Source organism: Chenopodium album, chromosome 3 (genome assembly GCF_948465745.1).
Source record: "Chenopodium album chromosome 3, dcCheAlbu1.1, whole genome shotgun sequence".
NCBI classification, from domain to species: Eukaryota; Viridiplantae; Streptophyta; class Magnoliopsida; order Caryophyllales; family Amaranthaceae; genus Chenopodium; species Chenopodium album.
Genome location: NC_137836.1, coordinates 65,823,380 through 65,846,033, shown reverse-complemented (window position 1 = coordinate 65,846,033; position 22,654 = coordinate 65,823,380). Strand labels below are relative to the sequence as shown.

General features: G+C 38.3%; 2 protein-coding genes across 2 annotated transcripts; one reads left to right on the top strand and one right to left on the bottom strand.

Annotated features, from left to right (window-relative positions):
* Window positions 1-3,681: 3,681 nt before the first annotated feature.
* On the top strand, window positions 3,682-16,931 carry LOC145614877 (uncharacterized). Its single transcript, XM_081669953.1, has 2 exons — window positions 3,682-4,167; window positions 16,686-16,931. The coding sequence occupies exon 1, from the start codon at window positions 3,827-3,829 to the stop codon at window positions 4,163-4,165; it is 339 nt and encodes a 112-aa protein (XP_081526079.1). The 5' UTR covers window positions 3,682-3,826; the 3' UTR covers window positions 4,166-4,167; window positions 16,686-16,931.
* Window positions 16,932-19,762: 2,831 nt separating this feature from the next.
* On the bottom strand, window positions 19,763-22,110 carry LOC145625226 (uncharacterized). Its single transcript, XM_081678297.1, has 3 exons — window positions 22,015-22,110; window positions 20,548-20,694; window positions 19,763-20,393 (listed from the first exon to the last, which is right to left on the bottom strand). Exons 1-3 carry the CDS (start codon window positions 22,108-22,110, stop codon window positions 20,091-20,093), a joined length of 546 nt encoding a protein of 181 aa, XP_081534423.1. The 3' UTR covers window positions 19,763-20,090.
* Window positions 22,111-22,654: the final 544 nt, after the last annotated feature.

Sequence of the window (22,654 nt, the reverse complement as noted above, 5' to 3'; positions counted from 1 at the left end):
ATTGTTATTGTGGGGGATTGAACACGAGTCCTCCCTACCAAGTGTAGTCCCAATCACCACTACACCAACAATCAATTGGTACGAAAATTAATACTTCATACTACGTATGTAAAATAAGAAAGGTAGGATTATTCCTATCTTTTTCCTTTCCTAAAAAAGAAAGACTTGGTCTATTCTTTTCTTGGTAAAACGTATTAAATTACTCGTAATTTTGTATTTTTCTGATTTGTCGATTGCAAAGTCAAAACAAGTAGCTAGAGCCTAGAAGATCGATGTAAAATAATCTAAATGCATGAAGTTGCAAGAGGGTTGATTAGTAACTCCTTAACAACCATCGTAGAATTTGAATAATTCAACTGCATGCATAATCAAGTTTATAATGATTGGAGTACGTAGCTAATAAAAACTTAAAACTAACTAAGAAGCCACTTGTATAGTTGTATAATCTATTGGATTCTAACTTCTAAGGTATCTTTGTGTCATTTATAACTAGGGTTTTGTTTTTAGCTACTAATTTAAGTTTTAATGAGCCACTTGTGTGGACGTAGCTAAGCTAGTACAAGGGGGAACTGCATAAGATTTTCAATTGTCCATTTGATTATGAGCATTAACTAAAGCAATAAACATTAAGTAATAGGAAAATCTTGGGTATTTGTAGCACTAGAGCATTGTTTCCGTGCTAATGTTCGCCAAAGAATATAATACAAAGTAAAATAATGTTGGTAGTTATTGGCCGGAGCAATGGAGTCCCTAAAAAGAAAAAAGGTCAAGGTAGTTATCAGTATAATTTTTTTTACAAAAAAAAGTTAAATGCATAAGATTTGAGTATTTGGGGTTTTGGAGGATGATGGTGATGTGTTGTATGTAAAAAATATCATTAGAATATATTACAGAGTATAGATTTGTTTATCCAATATGAGGTTTGTTATAGTAATATTTTTGAATTTGTTTGAAGATGTAAACATTGCAAATGACATACTTGAGTAATATTACTAGATTTGGATAATGGATCAAACGAGTTTCCACCATTTAATGTCCACAAATCTGGCCTTGGCCTTATTTGGCAATTAGCTAGTTAGCTGGTAGCTATTTTGAACTAATTGATGGTAGTTAGTTTTGTTGTGTAAAAATGTTTGATAAATAGCTAACAATTGGCAATTTTAGTGTATATATACAAGCAACCAGAATGCTCAAGGATATGTTTAGTAAATAGCTTATTAGGCAAAATAAGCTTAGTTGACCAATATATGTTGATTGACCACTATAATAAAATACTTCCTCTGTTTTAAAATACTTGTTCCATTTCTATTTTTTGCAATATTTATTTGTTCTACTTTGACTAATATTTGTGATTTATACATAAGAAAAAAATATATAGTTTTGTGGGTACTTGTTAGAATCGTCTTAATGTATAGATTATTAATTTTTAATTGTTAGAATTTACACTTATTGATAACTCACGATATAATTGATCAAAGATTAGCATCGGCATATACGTGCCCCAGAAAAATGGAGCAAGTATTTAAAAACTTAGGGAGTAAGGGTATGTTCTCCTCAGTTTAATTTCAGTTCAATTTAGTTCAGCTCCAACCAGTTCAGTTCAGTTCAGCTCCAATTAGTTCAGTTCAGTTTAGTAAATAACAGACCCTAAGTTAATGTGTTTGGTAATGAGCCAATTCAACACTTGATCTTAGCCAAAAGGCCGAGAAAGGTATTATTTCACCAAATTAGGTCATTTTCAATAAGTTGTTTGGACTTTGGAGGAGCCTTTTCATTAACTTAATAAAGTATTTTAAGGTGAAATGATAATTGAACCCATATATAACCCCAAAACCGTACCATAATAAATTATGTCAATGTTCTTATTGGTCATTATACATACTCAAACATCTTTAAGAAATTAGATATTTACCGAGCACTTTTATACATCCAGCTTATAGAATAAGTTAGTCAAATCAGCTTATACAAGCAGATAATCAACTTCAACTTTTAACATTTAGTTTTTCACCAAACATGACCAAAAAATATTGTAAATAAAAAGCTCCTCATATGAGCCTTTTGGACCCAATAAGCCCTTTCAAATAGTTTATTGGTCATGTTCGGTAATTAGCTGGTTGTATTAATTGGTATGACTAGCTGATTGTAAATGGCTGATTTTGTAAAAGTGTTTCGTAAAATGGTCAAACAATACTTTTTGCTCCAAAAATCTTTTAACTAAAAAAACCCTAGTTTCATAGTTTGCATGGAAGCTAACTGAACTAATATCATGAATAAACCTTTACAATCTACCTTTACATACGAAGTACTCCGTATTAATTGAATAATGACTATCAGTCTATCTTTTTTTTTTTTTTTTGATAATCGACTATCAGTCTATCATGTAGGCTAGTTATGCCGATCACTTTTTTTTTTTCGAATTTTTCACCAAATACCATTGAGTTTTAACATAATTCACCAAATACCACCAACATTTTTCAAATTCACCATATAACATTCAGTTTTATAAAAATGTCACAACATGCCATTTCAGTCAACTCCGTCAGTCATTAACGTTAATTGTGCCATGTGGCACTTTGTAATTGGTTCTTATTAATATTATTTATTTGATTAATTAATTTAGAAAAAATATTTTTAAAATTAAAAAAATTAAAACACCACCAGTGCAAGCCACCGCCGCCCCCGTCGGCGACGATTCCGACCCCAATCATTTTCTGGCTGGCTGACGACCATCCCCCTCCCCTGACGGCGACAACCTTGACCCTAACCACCACCTTAGTCGAAATCCCCAACCATCACCTTCACCAAATTCAACCACTTTGCAGCTTTCCACCTTTGCCAGAAACCAACCCACCACCCTGTAACCCTTTTGCCGGAAGCCCAAACCCTCTCCCACATGTATCGCCGCTACCCAACGTCACGAAAACCACCACCATGAAACCCTAAAACAACAAAATCAAAACCCTAGATTTTGGTTTTAGGGTTTCGGCGTATATGGTGGTTCATTTGGGTAGAGATGTGGGACTTGACCGAGGCGAATTCGTTCTCCGACACAAGGGGAGGGAGGTTTGGGCATTGGCCGGTGGTTAGGGAGGGTTTTTCGAGGGGGGTTGGGGGTTTTTCGAGTGATGAGGGTATGGTACTTAGTGTTTTTCGAGAGAGATGCGGGCACGGTTATTCAAAGGAAGGGGAGGAGCGCCAGCGAGGGGTTGTGGTCGGTTTTCTGGTCGGATTTCGTGCCGGCGGGGGCGGGGGTGTCGAGATAGGGTGGTGGTTAGCTGGGGCACATTGGTGGTGGCTGGAATTTTTTTTTTTTTGTGATAATTAATTAAATAATTTATATTAAAATTAAGTAATTTAGAAGGAACCAATTACAAGATGCCACGTGACATTATTAGCCTTGATGACTAACGGTGTTAACGTCCGTTAGTCATTAATGATATTTTGTGACATTTTTATAAAACTGAATGTTATATGGTGAATTTGAAAAATGTTGGTGGTATTTGGTGAATTATGTAAAAACTCAGTGGTATTTGGTGAAAATTCCGCTTTTTTTTTTATAGGTTCAGGCATGAGATTTGATGTTATAGTCCGACCCGATCTCACCTGACCCGGTTTCTTTACTAAGAGTAACCTCTATCAAGCGGTGTGTTACGGAAGTATCCCTTATGTGTGTTTTTTTAGCCTGGAGAATTGGGTAATAGAATCCCAAATTCAACCTTAGAAATTTGTTTCAGCCTTTCTATCTTCCACCCTTTCTCTCCATCCTCAACCACTGTACTCCTTCCTCTACCACCGCCATTACAGCGCCTCTTAACAGCCATTGCAGATGTCAGACAATCCATACGAGAGAGTTAAAGGAGGTCGCTTAAGCTTCAAAGGTGGAGAACTAGCAACTCGCGCAAAAACCATTGACAAGAAGAAAAAGAAGAAGAAAAACAAAGAAATTCAACCATCTGATATTCTAGATGAACAACAATCCGCCATTGATACTGCTTCTGGAGATGGTATTTACACCATTGATGCTGCCAAAAAGATGAAATATGATGATCTTTTTCCTGTTGAGGCTAAGAAATTTGGGTATGATCCTAAAGCTGCTAAATCTAAGTCTGTTGAAGAAGCTCTTGAAGATCGTGTTAAGAAGAAGGCTGATCGTTATTGTAAATAGAGGTAATTGGAATTGAAACCCTAATTTTTGTTTTTTGGGTTTACTTGATTTTGCTGAGTTTCGTTTGATTTTAATACGTGGTTTGAGTTTTAGGGTTTTGGATTAAATTATGTTTGCATTGTTTTATTGTTGTGGCATTTGTTGAAGAATGATTTGATTAGGAATTGAATTGAAAAGATGGTGTGTTTGAAATTGAATGGTTGAATTGTTGGGTTTTGAATTGACATTTGTGACTATTGGTTGATATTAGTTTGATTGATTGTTGTAAAAGTGTGTAAAATTTGTTCTAGGATGAATTTGAGTGAGATTGAACTGAAATTCTTATGTTGGTGTATTGAGGATTGAATTGATATTTCTAATGTGAAGTATTATGTGGTTTGTCTATTCGTGAAAATATGATTAACCTAAAGAAAAAGTAGACTCAAATTGAGAGATTTGAGTTAAACAAGACATCTTGATAATATAAGGATTATGTCGTGGAGTCTGGCTAGTATATTAGGCGATTGAAGTGGGTGAAGAGAACTCTCGGGGTTGCTTGTACACGATTATTATACTGTTGAAATAATTTCCACCATGAACAAATAACTTGGGTCTCCAGTCTTCACTCATATTGTCACTTAATCCACCAATTTTGCCCTCAATTGTTCTAGGTATGTTCAAAAGTGTTTCCAAGTTTTGATCTGTGTCATTGAGCCCTTGCTCAAAAGTATCAATAGTTCAATACTTAACCACTATGCCACAACTTATTTCATGCAACTAATAGACATCATATTATTCATATTAGTTATAATTAACAGCTCAAAAATACTTAGGCTTAGGAGGGGCCAGGCCCTTGCCCGTCCTTACAAAGATCCACCCCTGCTCCAACTTTCACAGAATACAGCCTCAATAGATAGAATGCCATATGATAGTGTTGAAAGATGTGTGAGTAGAGTCTGCTATTGACCTGAAAGCCCTCACCTTCATCCGGACATCCAGTTTGACACAATCCATCTTTGCTCTCAGTAACAATATGCTGTATGGGCCTCAAGCGGAAGAAGAAAATTTCATAAGCACTATTTTGTAATAATACTACGAGTAATATGTTTTGATACCAATCTGCTATAACCCTTACCTCCTTGCTACGTACCAAATCTGTCATAATAAGATACATTTTTTTTCCTCGTAGCACCAACCCTGCTTCTTAGCCACAAAGATCCCTCATTATACTCTTTGATTAGAATTTCACAAAAGGATGAATGACAAAGTTTGTGAAAAGCATAATGATACATCCAAAGGAATATATAGACTTTCAATGAATCTACCCTCTTGATGCAATTAAATGCTGCCTCTGAAAGAATATTTCCTCTAACTGGCACCTGTAGATAACTTAGCTTCCAACCTTGGATTTGATACCCAACTCTGTATCACAATTTGTGGCGGGTTTTTGTACCCAAAAGGTTAATATTGAATACACATATGGTGATATTTGACAACTTATTGTTCATTTATGCTTGTACTCGTCACTAGGCTTTCCATACCCATGTTGACATAGTTTCTGGACACGGCTGTTCTCACACATTAACAGATTAAAATTTTCACCTCAAGCTGGTAAAGTTAGAATATATGTTGACAGTGTCTCCATGTTAAGCTTCTTCTCATTGCTTAATCCACATCTCTGACATTTTGCATGTCAAGACTCCTGGATCATGGCTCAGGTTTATCCAAGTTCCATAATTGGCGATTATAACCATTTTAAGAATTTGATTATGTTTACCTAAACAGCTATACCTGGTTGTTGGACATGGCAATTCAATGGGAACTAGGATCACACCATGTTAAAAGGGCTATGACCCATCAACTATCTTATTAGACAAGGCTTTTGTAGGGTCTTTAAGGGTCAATATTGGGATATAATGATCAACCCAATAATTATGAAAAAGAACAGAATCACTTAAAAGGATCACCTGAACTTAGTTGTATGTTACCTTTCTCCTCTCTTTCTTCTTTTCTTTTTCTGCATCACAGAGCTTGATTCGCCTGAAGATTCATCATCCCTTCTTTTTCTATTTTCTCGGCATCACAGGCTTTTTGATTCTCCTGAAGATTCATCATCCCTTCTTTCTCTATTTTCTCTGTGCAACGAGCGTGGGATTCAAACAAGACTAATCGACGGAAGGTTGTAATATATTAGCTTAAAGCTTGCAAATGAACGTTAATGGCTTTAGGCCATCACTCTCAATGTTCTTTCATACAATTTCTGGATACCTCCCTACTTCTGATTTCTACTACTTATACTACTACTACAATAGCTATTACAAATGGACAAATGCCTTAATTGCTAATTTACTAATATTTGTCTCTAGCGAAAGTTACCATAGTAAAATAGGCCGACAACCTGTTCTGCTTTCCTGCTCTGCTCTCAAAGGGCCGTTGCTTGTGTTGCTTGTGTTGGGGTTGGTAGGGTGTCCTGCCCTTGCTGCTGCTTTTGTCTTCTTCGGTATACGACAGTGACAGGAGGAGGTGGCTGGTGTATTGCAATACCGCCCCCCACGAGCGCCACCTTGTCCTCAAGGTGGAAATCTGGAAATTTGGACTTGATGGCTTCGGTATCTTCCCATGTAGACTCGAACTCTGGCACTCCATGCCATTTGATTAAGACTTCAATTCCGTCGCGACGACCAAGCTTAGGCTTGACATCTAAGACCTCGCAGGCTCCACCACAAGCTCCAACTCTGCTGTGATTTGAGTGGGAATTGTAGGAGAGCTGGGAACGTTGCCCACTACTTGTTTGAGTTGCGACACATGAAAAACCGGGTGTAAACGGCATGATTCTGGCAGAAGCAATTTGTAGGCTACCTTACCCACTCGTTGCACAATCTCAAAGGGACCATAGAAACGTGCCGGAGCTTCTCGTAAGGCCGTCTGGCTAAAGATCGCTGCCGGTAAGGCTGCAGCTTGAGGAAAACAAAATCCCCCATCTCATACTCCACTTCCCTCCGTTTTGAGTCCGCGTTCTCCTTCATAACCTATTGAGCGCGCACTAGATTCATCTTTAACTCCTCTAACATAGTATCCCGCTCTTGCAAGACTTCCTCAACCTTGTCAACTGTCGTCTGCCCAACCCCTATTTTCACCAATTTCGGTGGATCCCTGCCATATAGTACTTTGAATGGGGTCATGTGAGTCGAGGAGTGCGTGGAGGTATTGTATGAGTACTCGCCCAAGATAGCCAACGAGCCCAATTCTTAGGTTGCTCACTTGCAAAACAACGTAAATATGTCTCTAGTCGCTTGTTCACGACTTCCGATTGTCCATCCGTTTGGGGATGGTACGAGGTACTCCGCCTAAGGTCAGTCCCTTGAAGTCGGAAGAGCTCTCTCTAAAAATTACTCACAAAAATTCTGTCTCGGTCAGTCACTATGCTGCTCGGAATGCCGTGCAATCTCACCACCTCTTTAATGAAAATTTCAGCCACGGTGTAAGCTGAGAACGGGTGTTTAAGGCCTATAAAGTGAGCGTATTTGGAAAGGCGGTCCACCACCACTAACACTGCATCCACCCCTTTGGAGCGAGGAAGTCCCTCAATGAAATCCATTGTTATGTCTTCCCACACCCTCTCCGGAATTGGTAGAGGTTGAAGTAGCCCGGCCGGAGTTTGTTGCGAGAATTTATTGCGTTGACAAATAGTACACCCCCGAATGTAATCGGCTACGTCTCGCCTCATTCCAGCCCAACTCCACTCTCCAGCCACCCTCAAATAGGTCTTAGTCTCCCCTTCGTGACCACCCTCTGGAGAGTCGTGGTAAACTCGAAGTAATGATGACTTGAATTTCGAATTCCTGGGAATTACCCTTCGACCCTTGTACAACAGCTTGCCCTGCTCCACTGTGTATCAGGGGTGCCCATTCCCCTCTCCACCGCTTCACACAGCTTCTTGATTTCCCCATCCCCTTCAAGTTCTTTCTCTAGTAACTCCCAATCTACTGCTTGTCGAGAGATTAGAGCCCCATATTCCAGATTTTCGGAGTCCCCTCCCCTCCTAGACAAAGCATCGGCCACCCGATTCGAAACCCCCGGTTTGTATAGGAGGTCGAAATCGAACCCAATGAGTTTCCGTACCCACTTTTGATACTCCATTCTTATCTCCCGCTGTTGAGTGATATATTTCAAACTTTGTTGGTCACTCCGAACTATAAATCGCCGCCCCAATAGGTAGTGTTTCCACTTTTGCACCGCCAAACACACCGCCATGAGTTCCTTCTCGTAGATTGACTTGCTCCGACCACCGGGACCCAACATCTTGCTGAAAAATGCCACCGGGCGACCCTCTTGCATTAAGACCGCCCCTAATCCGAAGCCGGAGGCATCGGACTCCACCACGAATATTTTTTGAAAATTTGGCATCACAAGAATGGGGGCTTCTGTCATTGCTGTTTTCAATTTGAGGAATGAAGCTTCTGCCAAATTTGACCAACCGAAATTATCCTTTTTGAGTTGGTCAGTTAGTGGTTGGGCTATGTGGGCATAATGGTGAATGAATTTTCTGTAGTAGCCCGTTAGGCCCAAAAACCCTCTCAAGTCCCTTAGAGACTTTGGAGTGGGCCACTTCTTGATGGACTGAATCTTTTCTTGATCCACAACAACTCCTTTGGAGATTACATGCCCCAAATAAGCAACAACTTCCTTCCCAAATTCACACTTCTTGAGATTAGCAAATAGTGAGTGAGCTTTGAGCGTAGCTAAAACCTCCTTCAAGTGCCTAACATGTTCCTCTTCACTTGTGCTATACACAAGTATATCATCAAAAAAGACAAGCACGAACTTGCGTAGAAATGGGCGGAACACATCGTTCATTAACGATTGAAAAGTGGCCGGTGCATTGGTCAAGCCGAAAGGCATGACTAAGAACTCGTAGTGTCCTTCATGCGTTCGAAACGCCGTCTTATGAGCGTCTTCGGGTTGTACCAAGATTTGATGGTACCCGGCCTTCAAATCGAGTTTAGAGAAAATTCGAGCACCCCCCAATTCATCCAACAATTCATCAATTATTGGTATGGGGTATTTATCGGGAACCGTTTCCTTGTTAAGGGCCCGATAATCTACGCAAAACCGCCACGAGCCATCTTTCTTCTTAACCAAAAGAACCGGGCTTGAAAATGGGCTACTAGAGGGCCGTATAATATCGGCGGTGAGCATCTCCCCTATTAATTTCTCGATCTCGTCTTTTTGAAATTGTGGGTACCGATAGGGCCGTACACTTACGGGATTGCTCCCTTCCTTAAGCACTATGGCGTGCTCATGCCCCCTCATGGGTGGAAGCCCAGTTGGCTCCTTGAACACTTCACCATAATCTGCCATAACCCCTTTCAAATAGGCAGGAACATCTTCCCCCGTCCCCTCCTGTCTTCCTTCCAAGCTATTCACTTCCAACAAAAATCCCCCTTTTTCCTTCCTTAGAGTTTTCACCATAGCCTTAAGAGTAATGCCGGAACGTGCCAAACTAGGATCACCTCGGATTGTGACTTGTCTTCCTTCCCATTGGAAGCTCATGGTTTGCAGCTTCCAATTAGTCAACACCCCCCCTAATTTCTCTAACCACTGTACACCTAGTATAACATCCGAATTCCCTAATTTCAAAGGCAAGAAATCTTCCTTTAGCTCCACCTCTTCACTCAATTTCAAAGGTACCCCTACACACTGCCCCTGCCCTTTGATAGCCTCGCCGTTGCCCAGAGAGACCCCAAAAGTGCTTGTTCCGGTGATCGGCAATCTGAGGTGGGCAATTGTTGAAGGTATAAAAAGTTGTGGGTGGCCCCCGGGTCAATCATGACCACCACGGGCTGCCCATTAATTACTCCGGTGAGTTTCATTGTCTTAGGATTGGAGATCCCCACCAAGGAATTCATGGTGATGGCCGCCGGAATCCCTTCTTCCTCCTCGCCCGCCGGTGTCTCAAGTGCCTGCAGCTCTCCGGCCTCTTCATACTCTTCTTCCTCCACCAGTAGCACGCTTAGCCCTTTGGCTGAGCAAACGTGCGTCGGCCCAGGTCCACCGCCCGTCACATCGAAAGCAAAGTCCTTTCTCCCTCTTCTCCCTCTCCGTTAATCTCCTCACTTCTCCGTTGAACCGGGTTGAACTGGGGTTGCTCCGGTTTTGATATGTGGTGGTTGGTCGGTTAACAGAGGAGCTCGAAGCTTGGGGGTGACTTGTGTTAGAGTAGGCTGGGTTGGGATGTGTTTGGGTATTGGCTCGGTAAGTGTTTGGGGGTGGGAAATGGGTCTGGCTCGTGTTGGGTTGGGTATGTTGGAGAGGAGTGTTGGGTTGGGACTGGCTGGCCCATTGCCAAAGAGTGTGGTAGCTGGGCTTCTATTGAAATATGAATATGGACCTGGTTTGGCGTAGGCTCCATTCGACTTTCTCAACCCGTTAACCCGATTCCTTTCCTCCACCCGAATCGCCAAATCCATGGCATCCTCCAGGGTTAACGGATTTAACATCCGGATCTCCGCCCTTATATCCTCCTTGAGCCCATTAACGAATTGTCCTTTCATTATGCTTTCCGGTACGTCCGTCAACGGCGAAGCTCTCTCTATAAACAGCTTCCGATATTCCACCACGGTGGTGACTTGCGCCACCGCAAGCCACTGCTCATGCAAGGTTCCGGCGTTCACCGATCGGAATTGCGAAAGTACGCGGAGTTTCATGTCTTCCCAATTGAGGAACGGTCGACGGCGGCTTTCTCATTGGTACCACCGTAAGGCATCTCCATCCATCGCCACAACCGCCGCCTGAAATTTCTCGACCTCCGTGAGTCGATAAAATTGAAAATATTGTTCACCCCTCATCACCCATCTGTCGGGATCTGAGCCATTAAAGACCGGCAAATCCAGCTTTCGGATTCTCCAGTTGCCACGCTCGTGGTGGTCCCCATGGTTGCGGTATTCTCCTCCGAAACCCGCCTCCATATTTCCAAAACGGAGTCCGTGGAAAGCCCCTGCTCCGCCCTGTAAACCCACTGTTGCGGTGCGGCGACCCTTCAAAGCCACCCACCCAGAGGGAGTGGCTGCTCTACCTCCTCATTTCCTGCGTGTGTTTGTGTTGGCTGTTTTGCTAAGGCTTTTAGAGCGTTGCGGATTTCGTCCATGGCCCTCTCTTGCCTGCTTGCCGTCATCCCCACCTGCTGGGTTATATCTTGTCGGAATCGATCCATCTTCCCCTCCATGGATTGTCGCACCTTATCGATGTTCTCATTCTGCTTCTTAAGCAAGTTGTGTTGGAGGGAGTTCTCACCTTCCCCGAGTTTTTCAAAAATTTCCTCCACCTTCTCTTCTAGTGCCGCCACTCTCTCCGGCGCCACGGTTAACGGCGTAGGCGGCATGTCGGCTCTGATACCAACTGCAACGAGCGTGGGATTCAAACAAGACTAATCGACGGAAGGTTGTAATATATTAGCTTAAAGCTTGCAAATGAACGTTAATGGCTTTAGGCCATCACTCTCAATGTTCTTTCATACAATTTCTGGATACCTCCCTACTTCTGATTTCTACTACTTATACTACTACTACAATAGCTATTACAAATGGACAAATGCCTTAATTGCTAATTTACTAATATTTGTCTCTAGCGAAAGTTACCATAGTAAAATAGGCCGACAACCTGTTCTGCTTTCCTGCTCTGCTCTCAAAGGGCCGTTGCTTGTGTTGCTTGTGTTGGGATTGGTAGGGTGTCCTGCCCTTGCTGCTGCTTTTGTCTTCTTCGGTATACGACAGTGACAGGAGGAGGTGGCTGGTGTATTGCACTCTGCATCACAGAGCTTTCCTCCCTTTCTTCTCTTCTTTCTCTGCATCACAGGGCTTTTGATTCGCCTGAAGATTAATCATCCCTTCTTTCTATATTTTCTCTGCATCACAGGTCTTTTGATTCGCTTGAAGATGCATCATCATCGCCAATTTGCCAAATAATCTATTACCTGCCACTGCTTTATGCACTAGCTGAAATTATTCTTCAGATTTCGTTTATTTCTTAGTCTTAACAATTTGTTTTCTTTCTTCTGATCCTCAAGTCCAAAATCATTGATTTATACAACAACAAAAACAACATAGCCTTATTCCCATAATCATAGATTTATATATTAAAAAAAAATCACAGATCTAAAATATATCTTTTGCTGTGATTTTGAGGACTGGTTAGATACTATATTTTTGTAGAATTTAATACTTTAATGATTGCAGCTAATATGTTAGGCAAAATGCCAGAATCATTTTACCCCTGACCTTGACCACCCCTGACCTTCTTGGTCCTCACATGGAACTTTATTTAAACTGCCTTTGCAACAGCATACCTTGACTATTCAAAGACAATAAAATCGGTTCTCTTACAGTTCAATTATAGGTGAAAAAGCCCCACTTCTATTTATAATAAAAAAGGGCTTCTTCCACCTCATAAAAGACTTTCTGTCAGTGATTGTGGTATTCTCACTGATAAAGATGACCTACACAGAACTCTTAACTGCCTTTGGAAAGTCATACCTTGACTGTTCGAAGACAATGGTATTGGTTCTCTTACAGTTTAATTAGAGAATAGGGTTTCTTCCACCTCATTAAAGACTTTATGTTAGTGATTGTGATATTCACTGATAAAATGGCTGCTAGATTGAGAGTGTGGGCCTCAAGGCACCTTTCTTCAATTCTTCTGCTAGAAGATTGGTTCTTGTTAACTCGGTGCTCATGTCTCTTAATAGAACCAACGTTTATTGAGAAGCACAATATTCAGATCGATCGTAACTTATTCATAGTCTTACTAGAAAAATAAAAACCATGTGGCATATCATTATTGCATTAGTAGTTCGAGTAAGTAGTTATAGAAGTACTCCTTTTAAACCACACAAAATAAATGCTTGGGTCTTTAGTCACAATCATTATTGGAAGAAAGCTTGAAGCTTGTTTAATTTGCAATTATGTCAATAAATTTTCTAAAAAAGGGGTGATTAAGTTGGTATATAGGGAGTATAGATTAGCATATAATATAGTGATTAAACAACAAACTAATGACAAGGCCTCTAATGAGCACAAAACAAAGGGCAAATAAAGGTGTAAGCAAGTGTGGCCACCCCAGTTAATCTCCATGATAATTAAACAAGTCTTTTGTTTATCACAGAGATAAACTAGTATATTCTCTAAGCAATTTATTAAATTTAAAGCTTCAAAATATTTTTTTCTAAGAAATCAACTATCATTGCAATTTAATCAATCTAAAGTTCTTAACCACTTATTTAAAAGAAAAACCAAAACCTTACATTAATAATAACTCCTGAATATCAAAATTGACAAGATGGTCCATTGTATTGACTATTGATTTTCCTATGACAAATTTATCCTAACCAACCAAGCAAGCCATACACTTGCTACATACCGAAGTTAGTTAAGGAACTGAGTAAACAGGACCATAAGTTTAGGCATCATATTCAGGCTCATTAAGCCTCTCTAGGCTAACATATGGTATGTCATCCTCCCTCTTCCTCTGATGAAACATGTTAGTGAGCGGCCCGGAGAACGCAAGCTGGGGCCAGTATCCGGCACCAACGGCGGTTGCAGCTCCTCGAACGCCGCCATGAATGGGGCCGGACACATTGCCACATTGCTTAGGAGTTTCCTTGGCCTGCTTCTTAGCCTTCTTGGTTGATGATAATTTCCAAAATGAAAGCAAGGCAGTTTTCCATGACTTCTTGCCACCCATTTTCATTCCACTTGAACTCCCTCGTTTTTTGCCACTTTTTTCTTCTATTGCTTGCTTCTGTTTCTTCTCTTTAGCATATTTCTTAGCCTCTTCCAAAACCTGCTCAGATAAACACAAAACAACTGAAAACTTTGGCAAATAAATTTAACAAGTCCGCCACCCTTTGCCCTTGTGTATGTATAAATAGAGAGGTCACTTTTGTCACACTTTCTATTTGACAAAAAAATTTAACAAGTCCAGCACCCAGGATTTGAAATTCCTGGCTTCGCCCTTGTGTATGTATGTTTTTTTTTTTTTTTTTTTTTTTTTGTATGTATGAATATAAGTAGAGAAATCACTTTTGTCACAATTTCTATGATCAATATAAAAAAATAAAACACGGATTAAATAATAAACAACTTTCACATTTGATGTCATGATTATATATTCATGCAAAGAATGTATCATGTGCTAATGCACGGGTTCAATCAAGCATAAGAGAATTGGATTGTTATTTTTCCTGACCTCTTTGAAATCCATTTTGGCATCATATTCACTGCTGTTCCTGCCATTGTTTGCAGTGTTGAAAGACTCAAAACCAGGGAAAATAGAGGAATCCTTCATTTTCTCTGCCTAAAAAGGGTTAAAAAAAAAAGCAAGATTAGTTTGATTTCTTGAAGTTTACCAAGGAAAATGAGATGTGTATAGAGTAAAAAGGACTAACCTTTGATGAACTTCTTAGTTTTTCTTGAGGTGTAACCCAATGTACTTAAGTTAGTATTAAGAAAAAGTCAATAAATAGAGTTGAGAAATTAAAAAAACAGAAGTAAATCTATATTTCCATGTTAAGAAAAAGAAAGATGATTTTCTACCAAGTTTATTATGTTTGTTCAAATTAGTAGAGTTTTTTATTTTAATTTTTTTTTTATTACAGCTAATCAGCTATGTGCCACTTAATTGTAAGGACTGTTAAAGGTTATTTGGGAAGGTGAAGAGTGTAGCAATTGGCTAATTAACCCCACATTTTAAGGAATCCATCATATTAGGTAAATTATTATGGCCAGCCAACTCAGTCTTTGTTGAGGGAAAGGTATAATATTGGAAACTTGGGATATTAACGATACTACAGATATTTGTACCATTTATAAAGATACGATCGTATCACTATATTATGGAAAGATATAAATAGTTTTCACACAACTTTTTATAAGAGAAACAAGCCCAATGTTTTATATTCGGCCCAAAGTTTGAAGCTCTCGGTTTTCACAATTGAGGCATATCATATTTTCATTGTATATTTACCGTAACTTAAATAAATTTCTTTTATAATTCAAGAAATACCATTAATTAGATAAAGCCAATTGTAAATGAATCACAAAATAAAGAAAAAAAGGGTTTATCACGACAATGAGAGGATTTGTCAACCTAATGTCTCATCCCTTTTCAACCACTAGTCCCTCCCCCCCTCCCCCTCTTATCATATGGCCACATGAAATTCCTTTGACATTGAGACATATAGTTTGCAGATAATTGAAAATGGCACTTCTTTATTATTATTTGATCTCAACCATAAAATCATATTGATATAAATTGTTGTTGTTTATATGTAATTAATTTTTTTTTCATTTTTGATACGCGAGGATTGATAGGTCGTTAGCAATTATCTTAAGATTGAAATGTACGATTGTTTGATAAACTTAAGCTATTGTCTTAACGTGCAAAATGATGTTATTATTCTAGTTTCATAAGATATTATGTATGTTGTTTCAGACCTCAGTCAAACTCTTTAAGAAAATTGAATCATTACATAATGTATGTTGGTCTATGATTTGGAAAATACTATATATCTAAGTAGCTAACATATTAGTCGTAGTCCATTCAAATTGCCCATAGTCCATTATAATTTTGTCAATGATTGTACTAATTTGTTCTCATTTTGAAAAATACACTATTAAGGCCCTGTATACTTCACCTTATTTTTGCTGAACTGAAATTATGTTTGCTATAGTGAAATTTTATTTATTGATTTTCTATTATATTTTTTCTTTGAAGTTACTGAATTTTACTGAACTGAACTTATTTAAACTGAAAGGTGTAGTGAACAGGGCCCAAGTATTAAGTACCATTAGCAATTAGCAATTACTACGTGAACGAAAACTAATTTTATACTCCTAAGACATTGTATTTGGTACTACTTCTACATAATCTCTCCATGGGAGTTAGCACCTTGTTGCTTGCTTAGAGAAAGAGAGAGATCTTGGCATGTCAACAACCCTTGATAAGAAATACTCTCTTAATTTTAGAGTTTTATTTCAAAACCCATTTCCTTTGGTAAACAATTTTATCCAAAGGCCCAAAGTTGAGAAAGCAAGTTATATACTGGCTTATAAACTTAACTTTAACGAGCTCATAAAGGAATACGAACAAGCTGTTGACAAGCCTAAATAAGATGAATGATGGTTGTTACCGCTAGTTTTGTTTATTAAACGAGCCCAAAACTTTTGTTCAAGCTCATATATTTACCAAATGAACAACAGCCTTTGTTCAAGGTTTGACTGAGCTCTTTTGCAAGTTATTCATGAGTGTATATCCTTAGAGGTATCCACTGGGGTTCCATATCCTATTTTCCTCTGCTTTTCTGATGTACTGTTTTGTGATGTATGATTTTACTGTATTATTATTATTATTATTATTATTATTATTATTATTATTTTTTTTTTTTTATTTTATTTTATTTTTTTTTTTATTTATATTGTTTTTTGTAGTCTTGTAGAGCCTGATTCTGATTTCTGTTTTCTATATCGTTGATGCATTTGTATCGTAGGGGTTCAGAAGGCTTATCGAGGCTTATTGACAGAAAAAAGACTAGGATGCTCATTATTATCCTCATGTTAGCTAGCATAAAATGCTCGAGAGTTTGGAGACCCATGCCTTTCAAGGCTATTGAAGCATTGTATGCGTTTTATGTATTGTTAATGGTATCTGGGTTCATTACCCACTGTTGTATATTATTGGCTTTGAAGGTTAGACAGTTTCTGAGATTAAGGTTAGAAAGCTCATGTTTAGCATATTACTCATTTTTTCCCCCTTGGTTCCTTTATCCCCCTCCTTCCATTCTTTTTTTGTTTACAGATTGAGCTAGGGTTTTTTTTTTCTTTTTTTTTTTTTCAATAGGATGAACAGGGTTTGGAGAGCATTTTATGAAAGCATTAACTTAAACAATGATGAGTTCCAACAAGGTTGTCACCTGAAACCGTAAGGATGATAATTTATACACATGCTCTACCCCATTAAACAGAGCTAGTCTAGCTGCAAAATGAGATACACAATTCCCAGCACTTCATATATGATTACGTGAAAGATATTGAAGCTCACAACCATGGCATATAATAATCAGATCGTAGGACTTCAAACAGATGGCTTGTACAATTGTACTACATTGATAGTGCACATTCCATCAAATGGACCGTATTCTCATATAGCCAAAGCATTCGCGATTGCTACTACTTTTATAAACTTATGAATTGGTTTACAAAGATAACTCAATCAAGTTAAGTCATTGTATGATCATGTCAGGTTAATAAGTTCATCTATGTCTATTGGATACAGTCACATATCTCACATACATTCTATCAAGCTTTAACCATGCTTGAGTAGAGTAAAGTCATTCTTAATCCAACTCAATTTCAGATTGACTCCATTTGTGGTGTATCCTAACCACTCTTCCATGACATTTTAATGAACAAATCCATTACTCCCCTCTGTTTTGATAATTGAAACATTTTTCTTTTACATATGTTTCATAATAATTGCAACAATTCCTGATTTTATTACTCCCCTCTACTATTTTATTACTCTTACTAGATTGTCATGCACGGTAATTTCATTACTTTTAATTAGAAAGGTAATAATATTTTTTTAATAAAAATATCATGAAAAAAGTAATAATATATTTATTAACAGGACCCAACTTGACTAAGAAAAAAACCTAATAAATTATGGAAATTTTGATAAATTTATTGAATGAAGCTAATATTTTTTCGTAGCACGACATGACATGAAACGGACACGAAAAAGCGGATTTGTGTCAAGGGTTTCCAACTTGTTAACTAAACGGGTCAACCTGACACATCATGTTCATTATATAGGTTGGGTTAGTGTTGAAGCTTCTCAATCCGTTTAACTTCAACATTATATTTCCTCCTTCTCAACCCGTTTAACTTCAACACATCATGTTCATTATGTTGGGTATGTAAAGTTATAAAAGTATATGGAAAAACAAAATTTACATGGAAAAGTTAATTTTACACAAATATTGTTGTAAATTGGAGGGAATTTTGGTAAAAATGTAATATTAATGGTACTTGAAAAAGCAAATGACACTATCATTTTGGAACTTAAAATTGACCATAAAGGACTATCAATAAGGGACGAAGGGAGTATAACATATATAGACCAAGGGTAATTATTGATCAAAGTTTTACAAGTTTGACCCAAATATTAGCATAGGGCAAAAATTTAAGAACGTAGTAGTACATTGTATTCTATTAGAAAATGCACAAAACATTTACAGAGCCCTCTATATGGACTTATGGTAATTATCTTCACCTGTATGTATCCTCACTTCCTCCTCCATGCTTAGAGAATAATCACAAGGTAATGAGCCAAGAAATTTGCTTCTCGAGGCACATAGCTGAACCCTATATCAGCAAGTATAGCAGCTAGTTCATTGTTCCTCGTTTTCACACGTCCTCCATGTTAGTGGACCAACTCAACCAAAAGCTTAAGCTGATGGTTGAGGCCCAGGAATATATTTTTATACTCTATCACTCCAGAGTGCTGTTCAGAGAGGCGAGAGAGCTTGTACCCATTTCTAATAACGATGTTCTACAACACCGAGTCAAGTAGCTAACACCACTCCACCTCTAATAGCCATTACTTGAGCTTCAGCTGGGTTTCTTGTCTTGATCTTTGCCCAGAAACCAAGTTCCATCCTCAGCTCCCTTCGAAAAACCCCAAGTTCAAGTTCTGACCAGTGATCATGGAATCATGGATTGCCACTTTTTAGTAAACTTCACACTGTAGCATTGAATCGGCTCATGACTGTCATACCCACATCGCTGAAGATACACAATTGGCCATTTACTAATGCCCTTTTTTAACCTTTGCCCAATATTTCATTGAACTTCACAATTTGCATATCAGAGTAAGCTTATGATGATAACCTCCTTCCATTAACACACAAACTAATGAAAGCATGTATCCCTATGTCTGGAGACGAACAAACAATAACTAAGTGCTAAATCAGCAAAACAGATAACCATGAATAAAAGTACTGATCCTACAATTGGCAGAGGTGAGGCATTTGCAGTATCTAAATAGGTTATCCGAATTGACACCTCTAGTTCCAAACGGTTACACAACATGACAACACTCATTATATATTGTGATCAGACATTTTGATAACCTTATTATAGACTTTATCAAACTTGAAAGACGTGAATCACACACCTCAAAATCATCTCCAAATCTCATCTCTTGTAGGGTTGAAGGTGATAATCTTCAAACTCGGACCCAAATGATATTGACTCTTCGTTGAGTTTCTTCTTCAACCTCCTCTAAGTTCTCAACTTATCAGCTTGTATCTAAAGCATCTCAAAGGTGATCTTCTGAGGAAGAAATCCTTTCTCAATCATCTGCACGAAGTATTCACAAGCCTCCCTCTATTTCTCTTTCTCGACCAAACCATGAATTAATACAATATACGAGTCTAAATCAGGTCCAGTCCCGGCTTCTTTCATATCATTCCATATCTCCTAAACGACCTCCATGTAATCCAACTTCACTAACATTTGCACGAGGATATTACACGTATGCAAGCTCGCAATTAAAATTCTTTTCTAATCCATTGAAATGCATCAATTAATAAAAGAAGGGAACAATTCGTAAAAATCAAATATGGATCCATCATGATAAAGTTGCAAAATAAACAATCAATTCCATTATCCTGATTTAAACAGCAACATGAATCAAGGGAAAAAAAAAAATAAATCCAAGCAAACAAAATTCGAATTCCATCATGACTATCACAAAAATCAATTCACCTATAATACTCACTAAAATCATATTAAAGCTGCAAGGGCAACAATTTAGATTGAAGAGCATAAAATTAATTTCTGACCAAAAATAAGATTATTTAAAGGTAACTCTTACTTTACCAGGAATAAGATTATTCAACGGTAACTCTGGCACTAGTTGATGATGCCTTTCCAATCAACGAATTCAAAATTAATATACGTTTTTTAAGATTGAACTCTCCCCTAGCGATATTCCAATTCCAAGATTCCGAGCCATAATAAACTTTTGAAGATTTGGTAATCATCATGCAATCTAACATGAAAACACTTTGCAACAAGTAGATAGCAACTGGTATCCACTCTAATTTGAAATTAGCTAGCCTAACCTCCTTTAGATTCTTGTGGACATATGGAATCGGAAGTTCACAGCTCTGACGGACAGGAGAATTTGGGAACTACAACAAACAAAACAATCTAAATGTCAAAATATAACAAAAAGATTACCAGTCAAAATTACACCATGAATAGTTCAAAACTAAATTTGTCAATCCATTTTATAAAATCATAAATTTAAATAAATGAAATATAAAGGAAGTTTGCCATATTTACCCTCATCTCAAGCTTTTCCAAAAGCGGAAAGGATTTAAGAAGGCACGGGAGAGCCGACACTATACTGCCATCATCATCCACACTGGAGATGTATAGTTTCAAAACTGTATGAAATGTTTTGTGTGGGCTGAACGGTAATTTATTAACCTGAATAAGAAGAAATTCTAGTAAATCAGACAACTATAAAACTAGATATCACAAAAATATACAACAAGATGAATCCAACAACACTTAACCATATAATCTCTTATAGATTAACAGATAATCATGGTCAAAGTTTGACTCAAATATTAGCAATGGGACAAACAAATAGGAACGGAAGGAGTACATATTAGCCAACGCAAGCATATATTCATAGATTCCACCACGCACCAGAGGTTCCTCTCCTCGGAGGATCAGATATTTAATTTGGGCCTCAGCTGCAAGACATTTTAACATATCTTTTGCTCCAGCAGATTCCAGACATATATACACACTTTCCAAATTTGATACATTTTTATAAGAGCACTTCAAAGGTTCTTCTTGATAAATCTCTAATTTCTTCAGATTCTTGGCACTAAGTTCAAATTCTTGCAAACTTGGACATTCTCCAATTGAGAAAGAGCGCAAGCGAGGGAAATTATCTTACACATTCTCAACCGTAAACATTCAATGGTTGAACAACTAGATAAGAAGTCCAGCCACTGAATGCCCATCCCCTCTAGAGTAACGTTAGTTAGATGAAGTGTTGTTAAGTTTGTTGATAGAATAAAATCATTCTCAAGCTTCAGGATGCAGGAATCTAAACGCAGATCTCGTAAATAAGAAAATTGGGAAAGAAAGGAACCGCTGATAAGATGCAACCCTTTACAATGGGACTGGAAATAAGTTCTCCACCTATCTACACAAATAAATTGTAGGGTGAGACTCTGTAGACCCTTATTTGCAGCAGCAAAGTTGATCCAGCGATCAACATCATCGGCATAACTGTTATCAAGGCAACACGCAACAGTAAAAGATAAGATCTTCTGACCCCTGTAGTTCTGCAGCACCTGATCCACACTTTTTACATATGCCTGCTTATAAGAAAGTTGATCACACTTACTGCCATGAGACTTCCATGGACTACCAGACAATACAAACCAATCCAAGTCAAGGGATGGAATGGTCAAGCACAAGTTTCTCCATCTTCTTGATAGCATAGCCATTCTTGTAACATCACGCAATGACATATATGACAGAATATCTAACAAAACCACATCAGGAAGCTCACTGAGACTATTTGACATTTTTATTCAGATTGTCGACCAAGTTTTCGTTGGAATCATCATCATCAACAACAATCTGCATTGGACGTCGTACATACGTAGCATCTCAATTAGAATGGTGAATGTAAAAACACATTCACCTGATTATCATGGAAATAACTTGTATGCTTGCATTTGCTTTTATGGCTTAAAATTATGGAAATGTAACAAAATAAATTACCTTGCAAGAGTGTATTCGATTGCTAGCACGATAAATCCTCCATATTCCATAGAGTGCAGCAACTGTAGCTACAAGGAAGGTGATATCCACATTCATATTCTAAACAGTTTTTTTCCCAAATGCCCTTGAACTTTTAAAAAATTCACCAAATACCCTCAAGTTTTGTTGGTAAAATACCTGTCGATTCCAATAACAAAAATAGAGAAGATGAAAGGGAAAATACTTGATTGAAGATCTCAAACTCACAGTCGCGCCATAATCCACTGCCTTAGAAGCGAAATACGCCACCACCGGTACAGGTTTCCTGATGACGCACACCCCCCAAGTTTAACGCAACTCTCTCCGTAATTCGTGCACCCGAACCCGAAGAGTGGAATTGCTCAAGAACTGTTCAGATCTCAAAGGATAGGTTTTTTTTTTTGTTTATGTGTTTAGGGTTCAATAATATTAAATTATGAATACAGGAAAGGCAATGCTCATATTTATATGTGTCTCGAAATTAGGAAACAAATAAACAAACCGACCTAAGGAAAAAGGGCGGGCCCGATCGGGCAAACATCCGCCCGATCGGGCGCGAGAGTTCTCCTATTTTCCTTAGCCACCTCCGCCCGGTCGGGCGAACCACCGCCCGATCGGGCGT